At 38.5% G+C, this 23,399-nt stretch overlaps 1 protein-coding gene across 1 annotated transcript in view; it reads left to right on the forward strand.

Moving 5' to 3' along the window:
- Positions 1-23,399, forward strand: part of SPEN (spen family transcriptional repressor) — a 74,639-nt gene that overhangs the window by 40,615 nt on the left and 10,625 nt on the right. The window contains exons 4-10 of the mRNA XM_054691748.1: positions 10,390-10,550; positions 12,342-12,542; positions 16,180-16,331; positions 18,137-18,262; positions 18,607-18,720; positions 20,202-20,315; positions 21,300-21,400. Of these exons, the coding sequence (XP_054547723.1) occupies positions 10,390-10,550; positions 12,342-12,542; positions 16,180-16,331; positions 18,137-18,262; positions 18,607-18,720; positions 20,202-20,315; positions 21,300-21,400 (969 nt within the window). The remainder of the gene's footprint in view (positions 1-10,389; positions 10,551-12,341; positions 12,543-16,179; positions 16,332-18,136; positions 18,263-18,606; positions 18,721-20,201; positions 20,316-21,299; positions 21,401-23,399) is intronic.

Consider the following 23,399-nt stretch of genomic DNA (forward strand, 5'->3'; position numbering starts at 1 on the left):
ACCGTTCTGTTTTCTGTCTCTATGTACTTGACTACTCTGAGCACCTCATGTAAATGGAATTATGTGATACTTGTCCTTTTGTCTGTTTTTTTTCACTTAGCATAATGTTTTTAAGATTCATTCATATTGTAGCAAACGTCGTTTCTCTTTTGAGACTGAATAACAACATCTTTGGGTTTTTTGAGCAGCATTACTTTGCGGAAGTCATTCTGTAGGGTAACTATTTCCATATTTCTTTTATTTAACCCCATCAAAAGACAGAAATAAACTTAAAAACATTAACTGCAGCTGTAACTGCATTCCCAAGAGTCACCTTTGTACCTAATCTGTGAGCAGGATAACCACACAGCATTATTTCAGCTCAGTTTGAACAGTATTGTCTGCCAACATAAGACACTCATTAAAAAATATTCTTCAGTGATTTTGTTTTTCCTTATATCAACTATTGGACTTCAGAACAGCAAGAGAAGTAAAGCCTGTTTTTTTATTTATAGGTACTATGAGAACTAAATCTTTTTAGTCTTAACCTTACTTATAAAGTGGAGCAGGTGCCTGTCTGAGTTTAGACAAGGTTGATATTTATAAATTCTAATAGGCGAAAGCTAAATGGAAGCTGGATCTCAAGAAAAGCTAATTTCTGAGTTCTAGATTTTCTATTAGGAAATCCTTAGGAAATAATTTATTATATCAGCAATAAAAGTTGATTACAGTAAAAAAATTACTGTGGGTATATTAGGGTTCTCGTTCTGTCTTTGAAGAAAAAGTTTTCCTTTTGTCAGTTTTTCTCTTGATTCAGTTAATCATCATCATATCATTTTATTTTTTAAAAAATTTATTTATTTATGCATATAAGAACTGGGGTGTAAGCCAGAGGTGTAGGGGGTGAGAGGCTTTACCAAAGAGAGTAGAGAGCAGAGCAGGCGGATCTACTGAAATACTCTGCTGAGGGGAGCAGCGGGCAAGACAGGAGAGGTCTGCTGCGCCACCAGGGAGGCCCTCATTTTTTTTTTTTTTTTTAAGATTTGCTTTTATTTATGCATACAAGAATTGGGGTGTGTATAATTCAGAAGTGCGGGGGTGGGGGACAGTGGTGGTGAGAGGATTCACCAGAGACAGAATGAGGAGCAGAACAGGCAGATCTACTGAAACACACTGGCTGGGGATTGAAGTCATGTTGCAGTGGCAGCTGATAGCTTGACAGTGCTGGGTCTTTAATCCTGTGCCACCAGGGAGTCCCTATATCTTATTTTTTAAAAAGGTCATCTGTGTGTATGTGTGTGTGTTAAAATAACAAAATTTACCATTTTAACTTTTTAAGCATATAGTTCAGGGGCGTTAGGTATATTCACATTGTTGTGCAGTCATCACCCCCATCCTTCTCCATAACTTTTTCATCTTTCCAAACAAACTCCCATATCCAGTAAATGAGTCCCCATTCTCTTCCCCCTCAGCTCCTGGCAACCTCCATTCTATTTTCTGTTTCTATCAGTTTGGCTCCTCTAGACACCTCAAGTAAGTTGAATCATACACTAGTTGTTCTTTTGTGACTGGCTTATTTCACGTAGCATAATGGCCTCAAGGTTCATCCAAGTTGAACACATATCAGAATTTCCTTCCTTTTAATGGCTGAATAATATTTCTCTGTGTGTGTAGTATATTTTGTTTGTCCAGTCTATTGATGGACAGTTGGGTTGCTTCCATTTTTGTTGTCAAGCATGCTATGAATATGGGTGCACAGGTACATATTTGAACCCCTGCTTTCAATTCATTTGGTTATTTGCCCAGAAATTGAATTACTGAACTGTGGTAATTAGTTTTTTAAGGAACTGGCATACTGTTTTCCACAGCGCCTATCCCAACCTACCGCCCCACCAGTTATGCCATAAGGGTTCCAATTTCTTTACATCCTTGTCAATACTTGTTATTCTCTGTTTTGATAATATCCTTCCTAATGAGTCTGAAATGGTATCTCATTATGCATACATTTTGATTTGAATTTCCCTAACGATGAGTGATGAACATATTTTTGGCCATTTGTATATCTTGTTTGGAGAAGTGTCTGCTCAAGTTCAAAGGTACCCATTTCTGCACCTGGTTGTTTTTGTTATAGCATCTTTTTTTTTTTTTTTTAAATAGAGGCATGTTTTATTTATTTATTTTATTTGTTTTGTTTTGCTTTGTTTATACATGCACTGGGTACAGTCAGAAGTGCGGGAGGGTGAGAGAATTCACCAGAGCCAGAGCGGGGAGCAGAGCAGGCAGAAGGACCGAAGTACACTGCTGAGGGGAGCCGCGGGCGGCAGGAGAGGTCTGCGCGCCATGTGGGACCCTCCTCCGGTGGCCGAGGAGCAGCCGGGGATCGAACTGGCGCCGCAGAGGCCGCGGGCAGCTTCGCAACCCAACGCTCAACCGCTGCGCCACCGGGGAGGCCCTATAGCATCATTTTTTAAAAGACAAATTTAAAATGTCTTTAAGTTATAAAACAAAATACCTCATTAAGGGGCCTCCCTGGTGGTGCAAGGGGTTAAGTTGCAGCATGCGTGAGTTTGATCCCCAGCCAGGGAGCTGATCCACATGACGCAGCAGACCTTTCCTGTCTTGCTCCTCAGTGGGTCCACTTTTCCCCCCCCACCTCTGCCTGTACTCCAGTTGGTGTATGCATAAACAAACAAACAAATAAATAAATAAAGGTACTTTGGTAAGGAAAACTCTTAATTGTGACACTAACCTACCATCTAAATCCCTGGATTAAGATTAGAGAAAGCTATAGAGCTAAGAAACCATTTTAAAATAGTTTTGTCTGCAAATACTTTGACCTTGGTATTGATGTGGTGAAGGCATATATAAAGTGTTATTTGCAGTTTCCCCTTTTATCATGTTTCCCAAACGGAGTGACAGCAGACTGTTTCAGACCCAGCTTCTTGAGTATAATTTTTAGAAGTTGACCTCTTTGCTTCACTTTTTTTTTCCCCCTGTAAGTTTTAGAGTTACTCTAAGATCTTAAGAAGTGATACACTAAAGGAAGGACAGTCACTTTAAGGATCCCATGTTTCAGTTGCAGCCTAGAATTAGCATGTCGGATTTTCAAAAGGAGGGAAGGAGGGTAAAGAAATAATGCAGGCCAGGATTTCTCAACCTTGGTTGGAGCCAGAGAATTCTTGGTTGTGGGAATGTGGAATGTTTCATCTTCCCTGCCTTCTCCTTACTACATGGCAGTAAGTCTCACCCATGCCCTCATTTGTAACAACCAAAAATGTCTCTTGGGGAGCAAAATCACCACCATTGAGAGCCACTGATGTAGGTATTTGTATATGAATTAAAATAGTCCATCCAAAGACTCTGGGCTTTATTTGTCATTTAAAACTTTTTTTTTTTTAATTTTAATTGTGCTTTTGCGTTCATCTTAGAAAAGATTTGTTTTTAAAAGCACCTTCCACAAAATTCTAGACATCGAAATCCTTGAGGTGTTTTTTGTTTTTATAACAATCAGTGATATTTTTCAGTCAGGTTTATTAATATGTTTCAGTTAAAAGTTCTAGAACCTTAAAACAACCATTTTTCCCCCCTTGAATAGTTAATGAAATAATACCGAAGAAAGAACTACTTTGCAACAAACAATACATTTTCATTTCACTCTTATGTACTCAATTTATTTGACATTTTCATTTTACTGAACTTGGTGTACTTTCTGAGGCATCAGTTTCAATCACTTGCAAGTTCAAATCAATTTCTTGGTGGTCCAGCCATGACATAATGGGCACCATTCGAGGCTCTTTTGACAAAGGTGGATTTTCAGTATTCGACTCTGAAGAAGCTGCTAAATGAGTTCTTTCACAGAATAAAGGGATTTGAGAGAGATTGTAGTAGAGTTTTCAGGACACACAGAAAGGAACCAGTGAATGCTTGGTTTGAGGTGGGATGGTGTGGGAGGTGTGTTAGCAGTAGCTGCAGAGCAGGAGGTCAACTTTGGGAGTTAGTATCTGAAGGCAGGGCAGGTAAGGAGGGACAGGAAGGTGCTTTCAACACGAATGGGTGTGGACAAGAGCTTTCATGCCTACTGCAAGTTAGAGTGGTAATCTCTCATAATCATTAGCTCATTAAATCCTCAACAACAGGCCCTCGGTAAGTGATATCATTTACGTATGAGAAAATTAAGGATTTGGGGGGAGTAATTTAACCAAGGATTCATCTGACAGGAAAACAAAATGGTACCATGGCTAGAAACTGGTGTGATTCTCTTCTGCAGGTACATCATTAGTGAGTGGGCTTAGAGGGTTGTGACAAGGGAGCAAGAAGGAGCTGCTAGAAATATTTAGTTTGGGGCCAAGTTGTAAAGGGTCCTCTACCTTGTTGAAGAGTGTGGACTTTATCCTGTAGGTGACTGGCAGAGGTGAAAGATTGGAGAGTCACATAACTTTGAGCAGGACCTTTGAGGTCTGGTAACCCACTAGGGAAATTAAATAGTAGAGAGGCAGAATGCAGTGCTTCCTAGACCACACAGTTGAGTATTTCCTTCCTCATTTTCTTAGAAAAAAAAAAAAACACACACACACACACACACACACAAAACAATGGAGAATTAATTCAGGTCACATCAGAAGTAGTAGAATTTCAATTCCACCACAAATTGCGAACCTATTGAACTGTCAGCTGTGCTAGTGAGTTTTCTTTCTCTCTCTCTTTTTTTTTTTTAAACTTTCTGGGCTCAGGTCACTTTTACATTCTGAAATAATTTAGTTTTTGTTTACTGTAGATAATGCCTGTTAATATTTGCCTTATTATTATTTGTTTATGCATACAAGAACTGGGGTGTAGGCCAGAAGTGTGGGGGGTGAGAGGATTCACCAGAGACAGAGTGGGGAGCAGAACGAGCAGATCAATTGAAACACACTGCTGAGGGGAGCAGTGGTGAGACAGAAGAGGTCTGCTGAGCCATGTGGGTCAGCTCCCTGGCCGGGGATCGAACTCAAGCCTTACTGGCTGGCAAAAGCTTGATAGTGCTGAGACTTTAACCCTTGCGCCACCAGGGAGGCCCCAGAAATGCAAACTTTTAATTTGAAGTTTTTATTTATTGATTTGTTGACATACTGTTCTTTTTTTTTTTTTAGTAATAGGTTATTTGAGCAAAAACCAATTTGAATTGGGCTTTATCAAACCAGAAGTGGTTATTAGTGAGCCACCAAAAGGAGCTGGAGGGAAAAGACTTACAGAGTAAAGGTGGAAGCAAAGCAAGGAAATTGTTTGATTGGGTGGAACTTAAACATTTCACTTACTTGGAAAAGCCTACTTGGCTGCTTGTGATTGGGTGTCCTTAGCATACCGTTTAGGCATTTACAGGCTTAGGTTTTGGTTTCTTCAGCATGCTGCTAAAGTACTAGAATCGTTTCAGTCTAATGGCCTCCTTTCAGTAATTTTACAAAACTCTCCTTTTGGTTGTCATCTCATTCACGAGAGATTGACTACATATTTGTTATTAGCCCTGCTCTTGGTCACTGTTCAGTTAAGCTGTTCTTATTTTGTGAAATTCACAAGTTATGATGTCAGGTCTGTGGAAGAATATTGTTTTCGCTGTTCATCTTGTTGCTGTTTCTCCAAGCATGGTGAGACCACCTGATGTATTGCTGATGACTGCAAACATGACATTGAGGTCCCTGAGAGAACAGAGACTTCAGTGATGACTACTATCAGTTAATACCAAGAGATTAAGCGTGCTCCTTAGTGCTCCCTATGAACCAAACCAGTTACTATCAGATAAATCAGAGACTGAACCTTGAAAGGGGCCATCAGCCTGTTTTAGCAAAGTGGCTTGTTTGTTAATTTCTTGCAATTGCCTCAGTGTCAGAGATGTTGATCCAGGTCTAGCAAGGAGGTATTTACTATGGCACAGACGAATGACTTGTTCAGCCTATAAGTAATCTAAGGCAACTCTGCTATCAAAAATCACCTTAGCAAGAAGGCAGGGGACTTTTGGTTATGCAGCTAATGTCTTAGTGGTAGATTTAGCAATGGTTGCCAGAGCTGAGGATCACTGATTGTCTCCATGCGCTTTCACAGAGAGAAAGGCAAAAGGAATAGAGTTTATCTTTGCAGATGAAGATCTTCATCCATGATCATGGGCATGCGGTCCACCTCAAGATGTCATCTGATTCTGGGTGGAACCTCCCCAGTCAGTTTTAATTTTAGATATCAGCCGGTGTGACTGAACTGATTTTTAAAACAAAAAATACTAGTGGGGTGGGTGACATTGTTTTATCTGCTGGCAAATATCTTTAATGTCTGGTTTAATAAGATAGCTCGATTCTCATAACTACTTCTGTATTCAAACCGACTTAAGTTTTTTCTGTGAAATGTAATTGAAGGTATGTAATTGAAGTAAGGAGCACCTCACAGACCCCTTAAAGGAATGTGGGAGTCTCCATGGCTCCTCAAACCACATTTAGGGAACTGCTGCTCTAAAAAGTCATGATCATCTTATAAATTCAGACTTTTAAAAAATAGGATATAGAGTGCTTATTACCTGGTGTGGCATGATTCCATTTAAGAAATGATATGATGTCTTCCCCTCACCCCCATTTGAGGGAAGCGTCAAAGGTGGTAGGCACATTTATTAATTGCCCAAACCTGATAGAAAATCTGCATCTTGCATCTTTTCCCCTTAACTCAAGCTTATATACTGACTATGTCAAGAGAAAAGATTATTAGCTACTGGTGGAAAAGAGAGGTTGTTAGAAAATTGTTACTTGAGATATATATTTTCGGATATATATATATTTTTTGTTGTGATTCTTCAGTTTAAACAAAATTATGAAAATAATTTTAAAATTTTAAAGTAGACACATATTTTGGACATTTGGGCTCCTTCTGAGTTTAGTAGCATTTGAGAGTCTAAATATGTGCCCCCATTTTGATTCTGGATATTTAAATCCATAATATATTTATTTATTTATTTATTTATTTATTTATTTTTTTAAAAGATTTATTTATTTATTTATACAAGCACTGGGTACAGTCAGAAGCGCGGGAGGGTGAGAGAATTCACCAGAGCCAGAGCGGGGAGCAGAACAGGCAGAAGGACCGAAGTACACTGCTGAGGGGAGCAGCGGGCGGCAGGAGAGGTCTGTGCGCCATGTGGGACCCTCCTCCGGTGGCCGGGGAGCAGCCGGGGATCGAACCGGCACTGCAGAGGCTGCGGGCAGCTTCACAACCCAGCGCTCAACTGCTGCACCACCAGGGAGGCCCTCCATAATATATTTAATAGACTATGCTGGAGATGTAGTTGTTTGTATTTAGGTTAGTGTATCAAAGTGTGAACTCAAAGGTTATGTCATTTTATCACTTCATAATTCTTTTTTTTTTTTTTTTTAAAGATTTTTATTTTTATTTATTTATACAAGCACTGGATACAGTCAGAAGCGCAGGAGGGTGAGAGAATTCACCAGGGCCAGAGCAGGGAGCAGAACAGGCAGACCAATGAAATACACTGCTAAGGGGAGCAGCGGGCATGGCAGGAGAGGTCTGTCACGCCATGTGGGACCCTCGCCCGGCGGCTGGGGATCGAACCGGCGCTGCAGAGACTGCAGGCAGCTTCGCAGCCCAGCACTCAACCGCTGTGCCACCAGGAGAGGCCCTTCATAATTCTTTTTAAACTTTTTCCCCTTTCTAGTTATCACTTCAAATTGGTCAGCAGTAATTCTGCCAGTTAAATTCTACATCTTGTTTCAGAATTGGTGTGGTAGCAGGGAATTCACCAAAAAGTACGATGATACTGATATCATACAGTTTCTATCACTGTTTTGTACTTGATTTTAAAATTACTGTCACCATTGAGTCATCACCTTCCTTTCCATTTTTGTAATACAGACATACAAAGAACTTTGTTTTTGTTGCCTTATTAATAATTTTAATAGACTTTTGCCCGTATTTGCTTCTTCATCACTATTGGTAAGGAATTTTGGTGTATATGTGATACTGATCATATTATAATTTAGGTATTTTCCTTAATGGTTATTTTATGACACATTGGAACTTATTAAGTCGATAAGTGACATAATATACTCTACACTGTAGTCATCAGGTGGTCTTGTGAATAATCTTGTATTTAAAACATGCTGGGAGTATTTAAAGCACGTAACTTTTTCCTGGGCTAAAAACAGGTTACTTTTGGGCCTCCCCAGTGGCGCAGTGGTTGAGCGCTGGGTTGCGAAGCTGCCCGCAGCCTCTGCAGCGCAGGTTCGATCGCCGGCTGCTCCCCGGCCACACAGAGGAGGGTCCCACATGGTGCGCAGACCTCTCCTGCCGCCCGCTGCTCCCCTCAGCAGTGTACTTCGGTCCTTCTGCCTGCTCTGCTCCCCGCTCTGGCTCTGGTGAATTCTCTCACCCTCCTGCGCTTCTGACTATACCCAGTGCTTGTATAAATAAATAAATAAATAAATCTTAAAAAAAAAAAAAAAAAAAAAAAACAGGTTACTTTTGTTGACCCTTAATTTGAATGAAAATATACTATGCTATTCATTTAGTACTAGTAATCCTTTTGCTGAATGATCTAGAGGGAAATGTTCTTTTTATATATGGGGAAATGGAAGCCTGGTCATTTATAGGAAGCCTAACAGTTGCAACCTGTATTTCCGTCTTCAGTCTTTCACCTGTAGTCCTTTGTTTCTTGTAACCCAGATACCTCCTTTTGGCTCTTATTGGCATAGGTTTATTTCTTGCTTCAAGTGTCAGAAAGCTCTAATAACGTATGAAGTTTTCATCTTTAGCTAAGCTTGTGTGAGCTAAACAAAAATCCATGAAATTCTTTGTGTTGACACCCTGTTTTTTATTTTTATTTTTTAAGATTTATTTATCTATGCATACAAGAGCTGGGGTACAGGCCAGAGATGCAGGGGGTGAGAGGATCCAACCAGAGACAGAGTGGGGAACAGAACAGACAGATGGACCGGAGTACACTGCTGAGGGGAGCAGCCGGCTAGCCAGGAGAGGTCTGCTGCACCATGTGGGTTGCTCCCTGGCGGAGGATCAAACTCATGCTGCAGAGGCTGCGGATAGCTTCATAGGTTGCATTTTAACCCTAGCGCCAATAGGAAGCCCCCCCACCCCCCGTTTTATTTTTTTATAGTATTTATGTCTTTATTTTAAATAAAACACTAGCATACTTGTCTCCAATCCTTGGATTAGACTTCGTCATCTAGTTGGCTTAGAGATTAATTTGGATATGAGAGTTGTAGTCTTGGAGGAAATAGCAAAAACTGTTGGGTCTTTCCTCTGGACTTGTGCTTAAGATAGAGTAACCCCCTTCAAGTTATTTGCTTAAAAGATAAGGCTTCCACAACAGGGAAGGGGACAGTATGAAGCAGAATTCACAAGTCTGTAAATAGCTTTTTATTAATCTATTTGAGATTGCTAGAAACGAACTTAAAATGACAGCAGTCTTGCGCATCCAGTACTGAAAAGAATCTTGCATTTCTCACATAGCTCTTAGGCTTATTAAACTTTTTAAAATATGTCTTTTAATCTGACCGCATAGATAATATTTTTCTCCTTGTTTTTCAACTGACTGGTTCTACCTTTGAATGTTGGATTAAAGTGAAGAGAGTGATAAATTCAGTTCTTTGACTCTCGTTTTCAACATTCGAAGATTGAAAGATCTAAACCTAATGACTCAAGTGACTTATGCAATATTACTTCATTAGTCCTTCAGACTTAAAATTACCTGTAGAATTATTTTGGATATTTATGTTTTCCTAAAAATTAATTTACTGATGAGGGTGTGATGGTGGGGTGGTGGTAGTGATGGAACAGAGCAGTGCTGTCATGTTTGTTGAATGCTGGCATATTCCAAACTCTGTAAATCTGTGGATTTATTTTACTAATTTTTAGTCCTATGAGATAGGTACTATTATTGTTTCCATTTTACAATTGTGGATACTGAGGCTTAGTAAGCAATTAAGTGACTTGTCCAAGGATATATGCTGTTTGAGCCAAGATTTGAATTGACATTTCTGAATCCAAAACTCATATACCCATTATTTTATTTTATTATCCTTATGTGAATTGTATTTACTGCTTTTAATTTCATTTTGGAAAAAAATATTCAGATTTTACACAGAAGGAAATACTTATCTTCAGGTGGCATGTATTGTGTGGTCAGAGATTGTTACTTTTGCTTCCATATTCTCAGGCCAGTGTTTTCTGTCTTGTGTCATTTCTGAAGGTAGAATGTGACATAGCTGTGGAGAAGGTAGGGTGTTGAGAAGTCTTAGACTTAAAAATTTAGACTTAATTATTACCACTTGTCAATTTTAAGTTTTATATGCCACTCACTTTCTGTTTGCCTTTTCACCAAAGTTTTTATTCTCTCCTCTCCTCCCCCCTCCCCCCCATCTACAGCAGTGATTCCAGCAGTAGTTCAAGTGATGACTCTCCAGCCCGATCAGTGCAGTCTGCAGCAGTCCCCGCACCCACTTCCCAGTTACTTTCATCTCTGGAAAAAGATGAGCCCCGCAAAAGTTTTGGGATCAAAGTTCAGAATCTTCCAGTACGCTCCACAGGTAAAATTTTTTATTATTTTACTTTCCCCTCTGCTGTTGTTGGAGAATGAGAGACTGAGTGACTTCAATGCTATACTTTGTAGTGAAAACAACTTTTCTTTTTGTGGTTTATTAATACCATTCTCACCTAACAAGTACCAAACATATCTTCTGACACCCAGTTTATTTTCAGAAGCATACAGTAGTCTCCAAAGTGCCTTTTTAGAGTTATTTCATTTGTTAACAAAAACTTGTTAATAATCAGGCTAAAGGTTAAAGTTTGTTTATTGTGTTGTAACTAAATTAGAATAAGCAACTTGTTTTTTGTTTGGGGATTTTGATACAAGCCTTAAAGATGGCCTTTTCCATGAATTTAATGCCATGTAAGAGAAAACAGGTGCTCATTATAACTTTTTGTAATTTCTAGTTTGATATAAAGATTGCATGTTGTTTTATTAAGCATACGTATGCATATATTATGCATATGCACACACTTAAAAGTTGTATGGTGCATGCTATATAAAATATGGCTTTTTTTTAAAAGATTTATTCATGCATACAAGAACTGGGGTATAGGACAGAGGTGTGGAGGGTGAGAGGATTCACCAGAGACAGAGTGGGGAGCAGAACAGGCAGATTGACTGCAGTACACTGCTGAGGGGAGCAGCGGGCGAGTCAGGAGAGGTCTGCTGAGCCATGTGGGTAGCTCCCTGGCCAGGGATCAAACTCATGTTGCAGTGGCTGCAGATAGCTTCATAGGTTGCATTTTAACCCCTTGCACCACTAGGAAGGCTCCAAAATATTAATGTTTTAAATAAGGAAAGTCATGGATAAGTCTAGTTGAAAGCTGTACTCCATTGTAGTCTTTCTTTCACTTCTGATATTTTGAATTTTCCATAATATACTGTTACCCTTATGTTAGGCATGTTGAATACATAAACTATTAGTAGATGGTCAAGTCAACAAAGACCAGACTAAGCAATTCTTAGCTAAGTACATTTCAGAGAGTGCTGACATTATTAAACAGTCTGTAAAACTTGCACACCAGGCTTGTGCATTAGAAATATTGATACACAATGTTGATGAAATTTTTATTTAAATGACTTGATGCTTTAAGGTTGTACAGGTGATAAAATTGACTTGTATTTCTGTACAGCTTTAATTTTTATAATGAATTGGGTTAACACATGACCCTCAGATGATAAGATTCATCTCTAGAAGGCCTTAAAGTTGTTTAGCATGTTATATTGCCACTTAACCACACAGTTTTATCATGGACGTGTTGCTCAGAAAGCTACAAATAAGGCTTTCTTTCTCAGGTCTTTAAGTTTTATGTATGTATGTAAGTCCTTATTAGGAAAATTTTAATTTTCATAATTAATAACAAATTGAACTCTCCATATGCCATACCCTTGATTAAAGAAATCATCAATATTTTGGCATAACTTGCTTTATCTGTCTACATTGTCCTTCTTGCCTTTTTTTTAATTTCTAAAGTTAATCCTTGATTCTCTTAAGTCCTTTCACAATGACTTAAAGATACATATTTTTGCAGCTATTTATAAAATATAAGGGCATTTTTCTGCAAGGCCACAATACCATTCTTACCTAACAAGTACCAAACATATCTTCTAATACCCAGTTTATTTTCAGAAGCATACAGTAGTCTCCAAAATGCCTTTTTAGAGTTATTTCATTTGTTAACCAAAACTTGAGTTAATAATCAGGCTAAAGGTTAAAGGTTAAAGTTTGTTTATTGAGTTGTAACTAAATTAGAAGAATAAGCAACTTTGTTTTTGTTTGGGGATTTAGATACAAGCCTTAAAGATGGCCTTTTCCATGAATTTAAGAAATTTGGAAAGGTGACTTCAGTGCAGATCCATGGAACTTCAGAAGAAAGGTATGGCCTCGTATTCTTTCGGCAGCAAGAGGACCAAGAAAAAGCATTGACTGCGTCAAAAGGAAAACTTTTCTTTGGCATGCAGATTGAAGTGACAGCATGGATAGGGCCAGGTACGGAAGCTAAGCATTAGTGCTATTTGTATTCCAGTTCATGACAGGATGATGTCTTAACCTGAATATGGACACTATTCTAGCTTTAATTATTGGCATACTTTCAGTGTTTCATATTTTAACAAGTGGTATATATATTGTTCAGCTCAGTAAAATACATTGTTTTGGTTAAGCAGGATGAAGATTGTTCTGTTTCTGTAAAGGAGAAATGCTGACTTTTGATAGTCTGAAAGCCAGAGCTTAATCTCTTGTGTTTTTTTGTTTTTTGTTTTTTTTTAAAAGATTTATTTATTTATTTATACAAGCCTGGGTATAGTCAGAAGCGCAGGAGGGTGAGAGAATTCACCAGAGCCAGAGCCAGGAACAGAACAGGCAGACTGATGAAATACACTGCTGAGGGGAGCAGCAGGCACGGCAGGAGAGGTCTGTCGCGCCATGTGGGACCCTCGCTGGCGGCCAGGGATCGAACTGGTGCTGCAGAGGCTGCGGGCAGCTTCGCAGCCCAGTGCTCAACCGCTGCACCACCAGGGGAGGCTCTTAATCTCTTGTTGAGTCCTGCCTTCCCACAAGGGTTGAGTTGACTGAGATAAGTTCTGAGATAGTTGACTGAGATAGTTCCTAGGAGAGTGACAACAGAATTATCCTAAATTAGAAAACAAACTGTTTGTTACATTTGATAGGAAGAATTAGTTAGACCAGTTTTATTTCCACTATGCCTGATAAATGGATCTGTTATTCTAGCTTCAATGACTTTGAGAGATAGTAAAAAGAAGAAACAAGATTAAGGTGAGTGCTACACCTTGAGAATTTCAAGGGGACATTTTATGAGTTTGAACCTACCCGGTGAAGGCCTGTTCTGTGGAACGCAGCAGCTCGTCTCCTTAGGAATGGCTCGGGGTCATTGTTTCTCCTGTTTCCCAGCCACCTACAGTGCTTTCGCAAATGTAGACTCTGTGAGCATGCGGAGACTAGGAGTGGTTCAGAATTTGTATACTGAAGTTTGGGAACTCCCAATTTAAGGCCACTGTGAGTAAATGTATAGAGGAATGAAAAGAACCATTAAAATTATGCAGTTACATCCTGGTGCTGAGATAGTTGAAATTTGACTAAGACTTGAGTAGAATTTATAGGATAAAGCATAGTTTGTTTTTTTTGGAATAATCGTTTTGTTTGATAGGAGGAAAAACACAATGTCTGGTAAGAGTGTGAAAGTGTCATTTATACACGCACAACGCAGACATATTGCAGATTTGGTTCTAGACCATTTCAATAATGAGAAATACCACAATAAAGCAAGGCACACAATTTTTTTTGTTTCCCAGTATACATAAAAGTTATGTTTATACTATAGTATAGCAGGAATTAAAAGAGATTATCTTTTCAAAGGAATTATAGGTTATGCCTTCATGTTGCCTTCTCTACCAAGTTTGAGAGGTACTGCCCTGAGTTATACTGGACGAGGAGCAACTCAGGTGTTCTTATTTAATACATTTGGAACAGGTCAGAACTGACTTGAGGGATAGGATTTAGAATGTCATATAATCTCTATGAGTTTTAAGTATTGAGCATGTAATTCAGGGGGGTTAGCAGTAGGTGATCCTCTGATCTCTCAGTGGTGGGGTAAGCTTGAGGTTTTTAATCTTAAAAATGCATTTCGTTTAATTAATTAGCACCCAGAAAGAAATTGGGCCTTAACCACTGGCCAGTGAAGTTTAATGGGATATTTGAAAACATTGACTTAAGTATGGTGACTCAGTTGGAATTACGCTACTGAATGGTTAGTCATAAATATCCTGCATCGAGGTGTATGGAGTGTGTTGCTTCCTTCAGGTAGGGAGGGACCTCTTGGAAATAAAAAGATCCAAATCCAGGAAAGCCAGCTTTACCGATAAACCCCTGATGGTTTTTTACAATTGTGCTGTCTTATGCTAATGTGCAACATTAGACTCCCCTACAGATATTGGAGATTGTTGGATAAAAGTTTTTTATGTGTCATGTAATCTGGTCATGAAGATTGAACAGGGTACATGTGGAAATGTACTCTTTCTTTCTTTGCTAAAGTGAATTTCCAGTTTTGAAAAGTTACTGAACTATTTGGTGAAGTGAGTTGCAGAGTTTAATGGCTGCAAATCATGCTTTATTCTTCTGACTTTGCATTTTGGAACACAAACCTCAAGATACAAATTATTTTTTCTTTTTCATTTTCCTCTTTAAATCTTCCTTAATATCTGCCCTATATTAGTTTCAAGAAGACCTAGTTGAGCTTGAAATGAGAACTAACCCTTTGAGATATGCTGAAAATATAGAAATAGGTATTGGAGCCTTGGGCCATTTTCTGTCAACCTGACTCTGTAAAAGTACATACTCTGATGATACCAGTTAAAGCTGAGTTTAATAAACCAGAATTGGGAGCAGGATGTGTTCTAGCTGAGTTCACTCAAAAACTCAGAAGTTGAGTGTTTAATACCATTGTTGTTGTTAATATCAGAAATGTTCAGTGGTAGGCACTAAATTTTGTTTTAGTCAAGTTGATTAAATACTAACTTTTTTAGATGGCTTTGATTTACAGTTTAGAAAAAACATCCGTGCTGTATTGTAATTGTTATCAATGAAATGTTGAATGCCCCTTCTCATGACCAAATTAATGAATGGAGCTTCAGGGAAAGTCCTTGGCTGAATTAGACATTAAACCAGGGCTCTTGATGGTAAGAAATAGAAACCTTGATCAGTTAGTCTCTTTCTGTCTGTAGTTGGGAACTGTGCAACACCAAATGAAGGTAATTCATAAATGTCACTTCAGTCAACTTTCATACAGTTTTCTTGTGTGTAAAAATTTCTGCATTCAGACAGTTGGGTTAATGTATTAAATATAATGTGAAAGGCTAAATGTTGAAGTGTAATTTAAACAAATAATGCAGCTGGACTATTTTCAACTGAGTTGTATATGTATTTCAGATTATAGTTTTGTATATCACATCGAGACCCTGCTGTGGAATTTTGGAATCTAAGATTAGGGTGAAATAATTACCATTTTTGCTGGGGTTTAAAATCTTATTTCTGTTTTAATGATTATTTAAAAAACAAATCAAGTTAGCAGATTGAAAGTCAGTCTGCTTTTTTATTTTTAAGATCAAACAAAGTTACTTCCCCCTAATTTTTCTTTAAAGATTTATTTATTTATGCATACAAGAACTAGGGTACAGGCCAGAGGTGTGGGTGGTGAGAGGATTCACCAGAACAGAGTGGGGGAACAGAACAGGCAGATTGACGGAAATACATTGCTAAGGGGAGCAGCGGGCGAGCCAGGAGAGGTCTGCTGCGCCATGTGGGTAGCTCCCTGGCTGGCTGGGGATCGAATTCGTGCTGCATTGGTTGCGGACAGCCTCATAGGTTGCGTCTTAACCCCTTGCGCCACCAGGGAGGTCCTCCCCTTAATTTTTAAGACAGATTTCTTTAGTCTTTGTTTTCTGCTCTTGCTTTGGAGTTAAGAAGCACCTAGTTCGGAAGGTGTGTATGATTTTCAGATTGTATCAGTACTCAAGCCCACTGTTTCAAAGATTTAGTTTCTTAAATATAAATTTTCCCACGATATTAAAATATTTTCTTCCTTTTTACTCTACCCGCATTGCGCTTACAGAAACAGAAAGTGAAAATGAATTTCGTCCTTTGGATGAAAGGATAGATGAATTTCATCCCAAAGCAACAAGAACCCTCTTTATTGGCAACCTTGAGAAAACCACTACTTACCATGACCTTCGCAACATCTTCCAACGGTTTGGAGAAATTGTGGTATGTTGCTTTTAGACAATGAAAACTTTTAGATCTTTGACATAAAACATAAATCGTAGAACAGATTATATTCAGAAAGATGATATTTAGACGGTGTTGAAATGTCTATTTTTCCTCATTTGCCATATGTGTTTTTAACTACTGCTAAAAGATATTCTGAGTAAAACCCACAGGGGACTGTTTTATGTGCATGTGTAAGAGTATATATTTGTCTTTATTTTGTTTACATATTTATTTTTCTATGCATTTTCCTTCGCTTTCTTTGTCCATTGGTGCTGTTTTAAGGCTGTCTCTAGTTACGTGGGTTAAAGGAAATTCACAAAGAGAAAGCAAGTTTGTAAGAAAGAAGCAGCATATTAGTGTGTAACTATTGTGTTGTCATTTGCACATTGCAGTCCCTGATTTATTTGAATGTAGATGTCATATGCTGAAAGCTCAGTTCTATTTTGAAAATTTAATTAGAATCACATTTTTATATTATGCAAGTCACTGTTAGATTCAGGACTCAAAGGATGTTTCTGTGCTCCATGACTCAAAACATGAGTTGATTTTAGTGGTTTTGTAACAGGGTGGTCCCTCCCCTCTCCCTGTCCTGTAACAGTTTGGTCAGAGCTTTGTGCCCTTGGGATATCCTGTTTTGTTTTGTGTTTGGAAAAATAGGGACTTTCTCTTTATTGACAGCAGTTAAGACATTTGTGTAGTGTATTTGGAGTTTGAAGAGTAAAAACATGTTTAGGGTAGGAACAGCTGTTGTTAATCTTTTGTGTGTGTGTGTGTGTGTGTCCATTTGTCCCTCTATCCATCTTTCTACACTAATGCTCAGTACTAAAAAGATCCTTAGGAATAAAACATTTGTGGCTGATTGAAACCTCAGAGAGACTTGTGGGGCAAGAGAAAGAAGTTGGTAGAAAGTAAAGAAAAAACAGAGAAATGACATTTTTAGAAAAATACACCACCAAAACATTCATCTTCCTTTCTGTTAACTTTAATTGTTTTGAGTTCTGTTATTTTTGCGAGAGCCATGTATATTCTAATCCCAGCTCTACAGCCTATCTGGATGAGTGACTTGTAATTCATTGACCTATCTGGTTTCTCAAAACAATTTTCATGAGTAAGCCAGGGTATTTTCTTCTTCCTCATTTAAATAGCGAGTACCAGAATGTTGGGTTTGGCCGCAGGTGTTGAGTTTTCCAAAGAGATAGGAAATATTCCATAAATCCAGGGATGATATTCCGATGTATCTTCACAAAGTTGTTCAGATATTTATCCATATTTATCCATTTGTTCTGGATATGCGAGGTTATTGCCGATTTTATCAATCACCAGCATTTGGTTCAGTCAGTATTCTGAGAAAATGATTCTTCTAATTCAGAATTTCATATTTTAAATCACTTTTTGAAAACTTGATTTATCATTCTTAATTTCACAGTTTTGGTGTAGGACTAGTTAACTGTATTTTAAATGACCTGCCCCTAATAAGGAAAAAGTTTAGATATTGATCATGTATTTCTCTCTTTTTTTTTTAAGATTTATTTTGATCATCTATTTCTATTAACGTAGGTATTATGGATTTTAAATTTTGAGTTGCAGTGTAGTGACGCTTCAGCAAAGAGCTTCATGATTTATGACGAATGCTGTGTTGTATAGTTTTCTAGGCTGCCAATTTACGGTTGTTTTAAGATGACCATTTTAACTAATAAGAATAAGATTTGAGGGATTATGACTGTTTTGAGAAATATACCCCTCACATGGACTTGCTTTGTTTTCTTGTCCTGTCACTAAGTGGTATCCATTGACTTTTTCAGGACATCGATATTAAGAAAGTAAACGGGGTTCCCCAGTATGCCTTCCTGCAGTACTGTGATATTGCCAGTGTGTGTAAGGCTATTAAGAAGATGGATGGGGAATACCTGGGAAATAATCGCCTCAAGGTAAGGGAATTTGCATAGGTTATGGTGCTGTTGAGACTTGTTGTGTCTTTAAGATTTGGGGTTTTTTGTGCTGATGTCTCATTAGTTAAAATTACAGGGTACAGTTAGATGACCATAAAGGTGATAAACTTTGCATCCTCATCCTATTGTACTGTAATCTGAATTAATACTTGCTTAGGCAGGCAGGATTGCATTTTTGTAAATTTCTGTTTGATTTTGACTGGATGATTCCCATTTGAGATACTGGTTTAGTAAGATTTCTACTGAAGACAGATTTTCTTAGTATTCTGTAGTTGAATGATTGGTGACTATATACTAACAGAAATTTCCCTTTTTCTATTCAGCTGGGTTTTGGAAAAAGCATGCCTACAAATTGCGTGTGGTTAGATGGGCTTTCTTCAAATGTGTCTGATCAATATTTAACACGACATTTCTGCCGATATGGGCCTGTGGTAAAGGTAGGTGTCAGGTATTGGTGTGGCTGAAAGTCCTGTCCGACTCTCTTTTCTTGGTGTTGTGTCCATTCAATTCTGATTTCTAGCGTTGACCTTTTCTATAATAACTCGTACATACGTTTGCATCTCTTAGGTTATAGTATGTATGTATTTGGAAAAATGTTTTGAACCAGCTGAGATGATTAATTTTGAAATTAATCATAATATGGATAAGTAGAATGTTTATTAGGGGTTTTTATAATTTTATCTCATGTTAAAATTAGTCTAATTCTATAATTATTCACATACATACTATTATGTAATTAGTGTTAATATGTAATTAGACTTGATTTTTTTTAACTTTGATGACTTTTTATTTATTTATTTAAGATTTATTTATTTATTTATATAAGCACTGGGTACAGTCAGAAGCGCGGGAGGGTGAGAGATTTCACCAGAGCCAGAGTGGGGAGCAGAGCAGGCAGAAGGACCGAAGTACACTGCTGAGGGGAGCAGCAGGCGGCAGGAGAGGTCTGCGCACCATGTGGGACCCGTCTCTGGTGGCCGGGGAGCAGCCAGGGATCGAACCGGCGCCTCAGAGGCTGTGGGCAGCTTTGCAACCCAGCGCTCAACCGCTGCGCCACTGGGGAGGCCCCAACTATGATGACTTTTTAAAAAAAGAACTGGTTTACAGGCCAGAGGTGTGGGAGGGTGAGGGGATTCACCAGAGAGGGTGGGGAGCAGAAAAGGCAGACTGACTGAAATACACTACTGAGGGAAGCGGTGGGGAGACAGGAGAGGTCTGTTGTTTCATGTGGGTAGCTCCCTGGCTGGGGATCAAACTCGTGCTGCAGTGGCTGCTGCTAGCTTCATAATGCTTCAACTTACTCCTTGTGCCACCAGGGAGGCCATAAACTATGGTGACTTTAAAGGGCTGTTCACCCAACAGAATAGTCACGTACCCAGGTTCGTTATGTTAACACACCCTCATATATAACGGGAAAAGCGTCTTCTGGACCCCATTTCATTATCTGAAGGTAAAGCCTTCAGCTCCCGAAGAGCAGGTTCACTCTGTGGTGTTAGCTGTGTTGTGTGACTTTGACATTTCTTCAAATACAGCTTTTGTTGGTAGGAGGAAAGCACATCATAAACTCTGCTAGTATGAAAAATGCACATCATAAACTCTGCTAGTATGAAAAATCTGGCAGCCGTAAGACAGTTAGTGACACTTATACCCCCAATTCACTAAAATTCTTTATTGGTTCAGGGTTTTTTCTTTTTCTTGCAAGGGTGTTGGTTTTTTTTTGAACCAAAACTAGAGGAATGCTTACTTAAACACAGTACTCATTCACCATGGAAAACAAAGTAAAAAAAAAAAAATATATATATATATATATTTTCTTGGCAGTGTCCTTGTGACTTAGGATTTTGTTGGGACTGATACTTAGACTAATGGATGAGGCTTTTACTTGGTTGTTGTTTTGTTGTTTCTTGTTTTTTTATAGGTGGTGTTTGACCGCTTGAAAGGCATGGCCCTGGTTCTCTACAATGAAATTGAATACGCACAAGCAGCTGTAAAAGAGACCAAGGGGAGAAAAATTGGTGGGAACAAAATTAAGGTGTGCAGAATGACTTTAAGCAGAGCAACAAACTTGTATTCAGATCCAGCCTTCTTAATGACTGGCATTTTATAGGTGGCCAGCAAGGGGATTGGTTTATAGGACAACTATTGTTGTGTCCGCAGTTTTTTAGGTGGGGGTTTATAATTTTTATACTCAGTTACTTGAGGAACAGGGTCTGTGAAGCATTAACTACAGATTCCTCAGTAATCCCCTCATTCAGAGAAGTGTGCTTCTCCATGACCTGGAACCCTGATGTTCACCTGTGTGATTTGGTGCAGATTGGCCCACAGCCACCACACCCAGGAGCGTGGTGTGCCAGGCATTGCAGCTTCCTGAGTGATCCTCTCTTGCTCTTCTTCACTGCTGAAAAGCGCAGGTTTTTTTTTTTTTTGTTTGTTTGTTTGTTTGTTTTTTGTTTCAAGGGTGTTTTTGTTTCAAGACTTTTGTCCATGATAGCTTGAAGGGATTGATGCACTTAGTAACTGTGATGATTACATTTTTGAAACAAGTGTTTCAAAATAAGATATCATAGATGGTAAGTGTCATAAGCTCCATGACCCTGAGGCCCAGCTGTGAGTGAAGTTTAAATGTTCTTTCATATTTGTTTTATGTCCTAACTGGTTCTAGCAAATTTATATACAACAGTGATTGCTGGATTTAGTTGATCTGATTTTTAAATTGACAGCTAGAATCCTGAATAGGTGTTGTTTCAGTTTGTTCATTTTGCTTTTTCCACTCCTTCAGGATTGGCTTCTGGAACTTTATAATTCTTTTTCAAGACTTGTGTAGAATTTAAGAGATATTTCAGGTTATAAAATAGTTTCAGTTATGAAGACTGTTTCACTTAATTGAGATGGAATTTGCCCTTTCTTGAAATTTGTCTAGAGGGCTGCGATGGGAAGAACTTTCAAATTCAACAGTGCTTTCCATCATTAAGATCTGAAACTTGCATCAAAACACCTACTATTATTTTTTCTTAAGGTGGATTTTGCAAATCGGGAAAGTCAGCTGGCATTTTATCACTGTATGGAAAAATCTGGTCAAGACATCAGAGACTTTTATGAAATGCTGGCAGAAAGAAGGTATGTATTGTAAATTTAGTCATATAACTTGATTTTTAAAATTTCTTGTACATAAATTTTAGATGGGGTTAAATTTTTTCTCATCCCTTATCTCTACTCTCACTCCCCAAAAAACTCTTCCTTCCTTCCCCTCCTGTAAAGATACAGTATTATTTTATGAATCCAGTTTTCATGGGAGTTGGGTAATCTGTATTTCTCAGTGAATTCTTCTATAATGTGAAAAAGTTATTTTGTCAGGTTATAACTTTATGTACAATTAATTATAAATCACCTGTTTGAAGTTTTAAATTAAATATAACATGAAGCATCATATAAACTAAATATCCTATATATGAAAGTGCTAGGTTATCATATAATTAATTGAAAAAAGACATTTAAAAGACTGTCAAGAGCTTTGTTTTAAATTTGAATCTCATAAATAGTGTGTGAATCAGTAAGCCAAAGCATATATAAATTAATAACTTTAGCAACTAGAAAACAATATAGAAATGTTAGCAATGTGGAAATGTCCTCTTATTATTGTTTGCAGTCCTGTTGTATTTAATTTTTCTTACTGCTACTTGTAGGAAGGAAATGAAACCTTCATTTCATTTAAGGTCTCAGTCTGAATCAGTGCCCTTAAGCTGATTTTTTTTTTTCATTTGCTTTAATGTTTTTTCTTTTTCTGTAACTTCTTTTGTTTCTGTTTTTGTAACATAACATTGTATATGATATAGGGAAATATGATTGATTTTTTTTATTTGACCAAATGTATTAAAACAAAATAATACACTGTCATCTGGTCCTTCAGTAGCTAATCACATTTGCAAATAGAAGCCAGCATCCATGTGATCAAGCTGTGTGTCCAGACACCTGTGACTGTGGCGTGTCCCCACTGGCTCTCCACATGCCTGTACATGGTGTTAGGTAAAAGGCTGTGTGTGAAAAATGCCATTAGATGCTCAGTTCAAGTGAAAAGGGGCTCACAAAGGATAAGCCAGATTCTGATCGTGCCAGCAGAAACCTGCTAAATGTATTTTCTTATGCATACAAGAGCTGGGGCACAGGCCAGAGATGCGGGGGGAGAGGATTCCCCAGAGACAGAGTGGGGAACAGAACAGGAAGACTGACTGAAATACACTGCTGAAGGGAGCAGCAGGCGAGTCAGGAGAGGTCTACTGCGCCATGTGGGTTGCTCCCTGGCTGGCTGGGGATCGAACTCGTGCTGCAGAGGCTGCAGATAGCTTCATAGTGTGGTGCTTAACCCCTTGCACCACCAGGGAGGCCCCTTCATTTTTATTTTAAGTCACAGAAGGTGGTATTTGTCTTTTTGAGTCATTTCTCATCAAACATTGTGTTATGGTCATTGACTACCTGTGGAGATTTTTAATTTAAAAAATATCCCCTTGAGCCAAATTTCCAAAAGCTCAAACTTCTAAAGTTTTCATTAATAGATTGGAATCCACATTCCCAAAGTTCAAAAATCAATAATCCTCCAACCAGAAATTCGGTTTTGATACAGAGCACTTCTCTCTCTCTCTCTCTCTCTCTCTCTCTCTCTCTCTCTCTCTCTCTCTCTCTCTCTCTCTCTCTCTCTCTCTCTCGCATGCGCGCGCGCGTGTGTGTGTGTGTGTGTGTGTGTGTGTGTGTGTGTAGAAAGAGAGAAAGAAAGTTCTCAATCCTGCCTCTCCGAGGAATAGTTTGGAGTCTTTGTTAATACTTTAAGTTGCTTATAGGAAATCTCACCCATAAGTAAGTGGAAAATGTGTTGGTGGGCTAAGACCAAAAAGCCATTAAAACCCTGTGTGCATACTTGAAAACTTTTTTAAAGAACAGTGTCTTGTGAGAGTTCATTAATGCTGTGTGCGTGTTAATTTTTGTATATTACCACGTAGTGTCACTCATTTTACTGATGATCCGACTCTGGCTTTATTCTTTGGTTCTTACTCGTGCTTGCATATCCCTGTTGAGTGGTGTTTATCTCCCAAAGGAGGAAGTAAAGGGTGTTGGACCTCGCTCT

The sequence above is a fragment of the Talpa occidentalis genome, unplaced genomic scaffold (assembly GCF_014898055.3).
Source record: "Talpa occidentalis isolate TD23 unplaced genomic scaffold, MPIMG_talOcc4v2.1 talOcc4.9, whole genome shotgun sequence".
NCBI classification, from domain to species: Eukaryota; Metazoa; Chordata; class Mammalia; order Eulipotyphla; family Talpidae; genus Talpa; species Talpa occidentalis.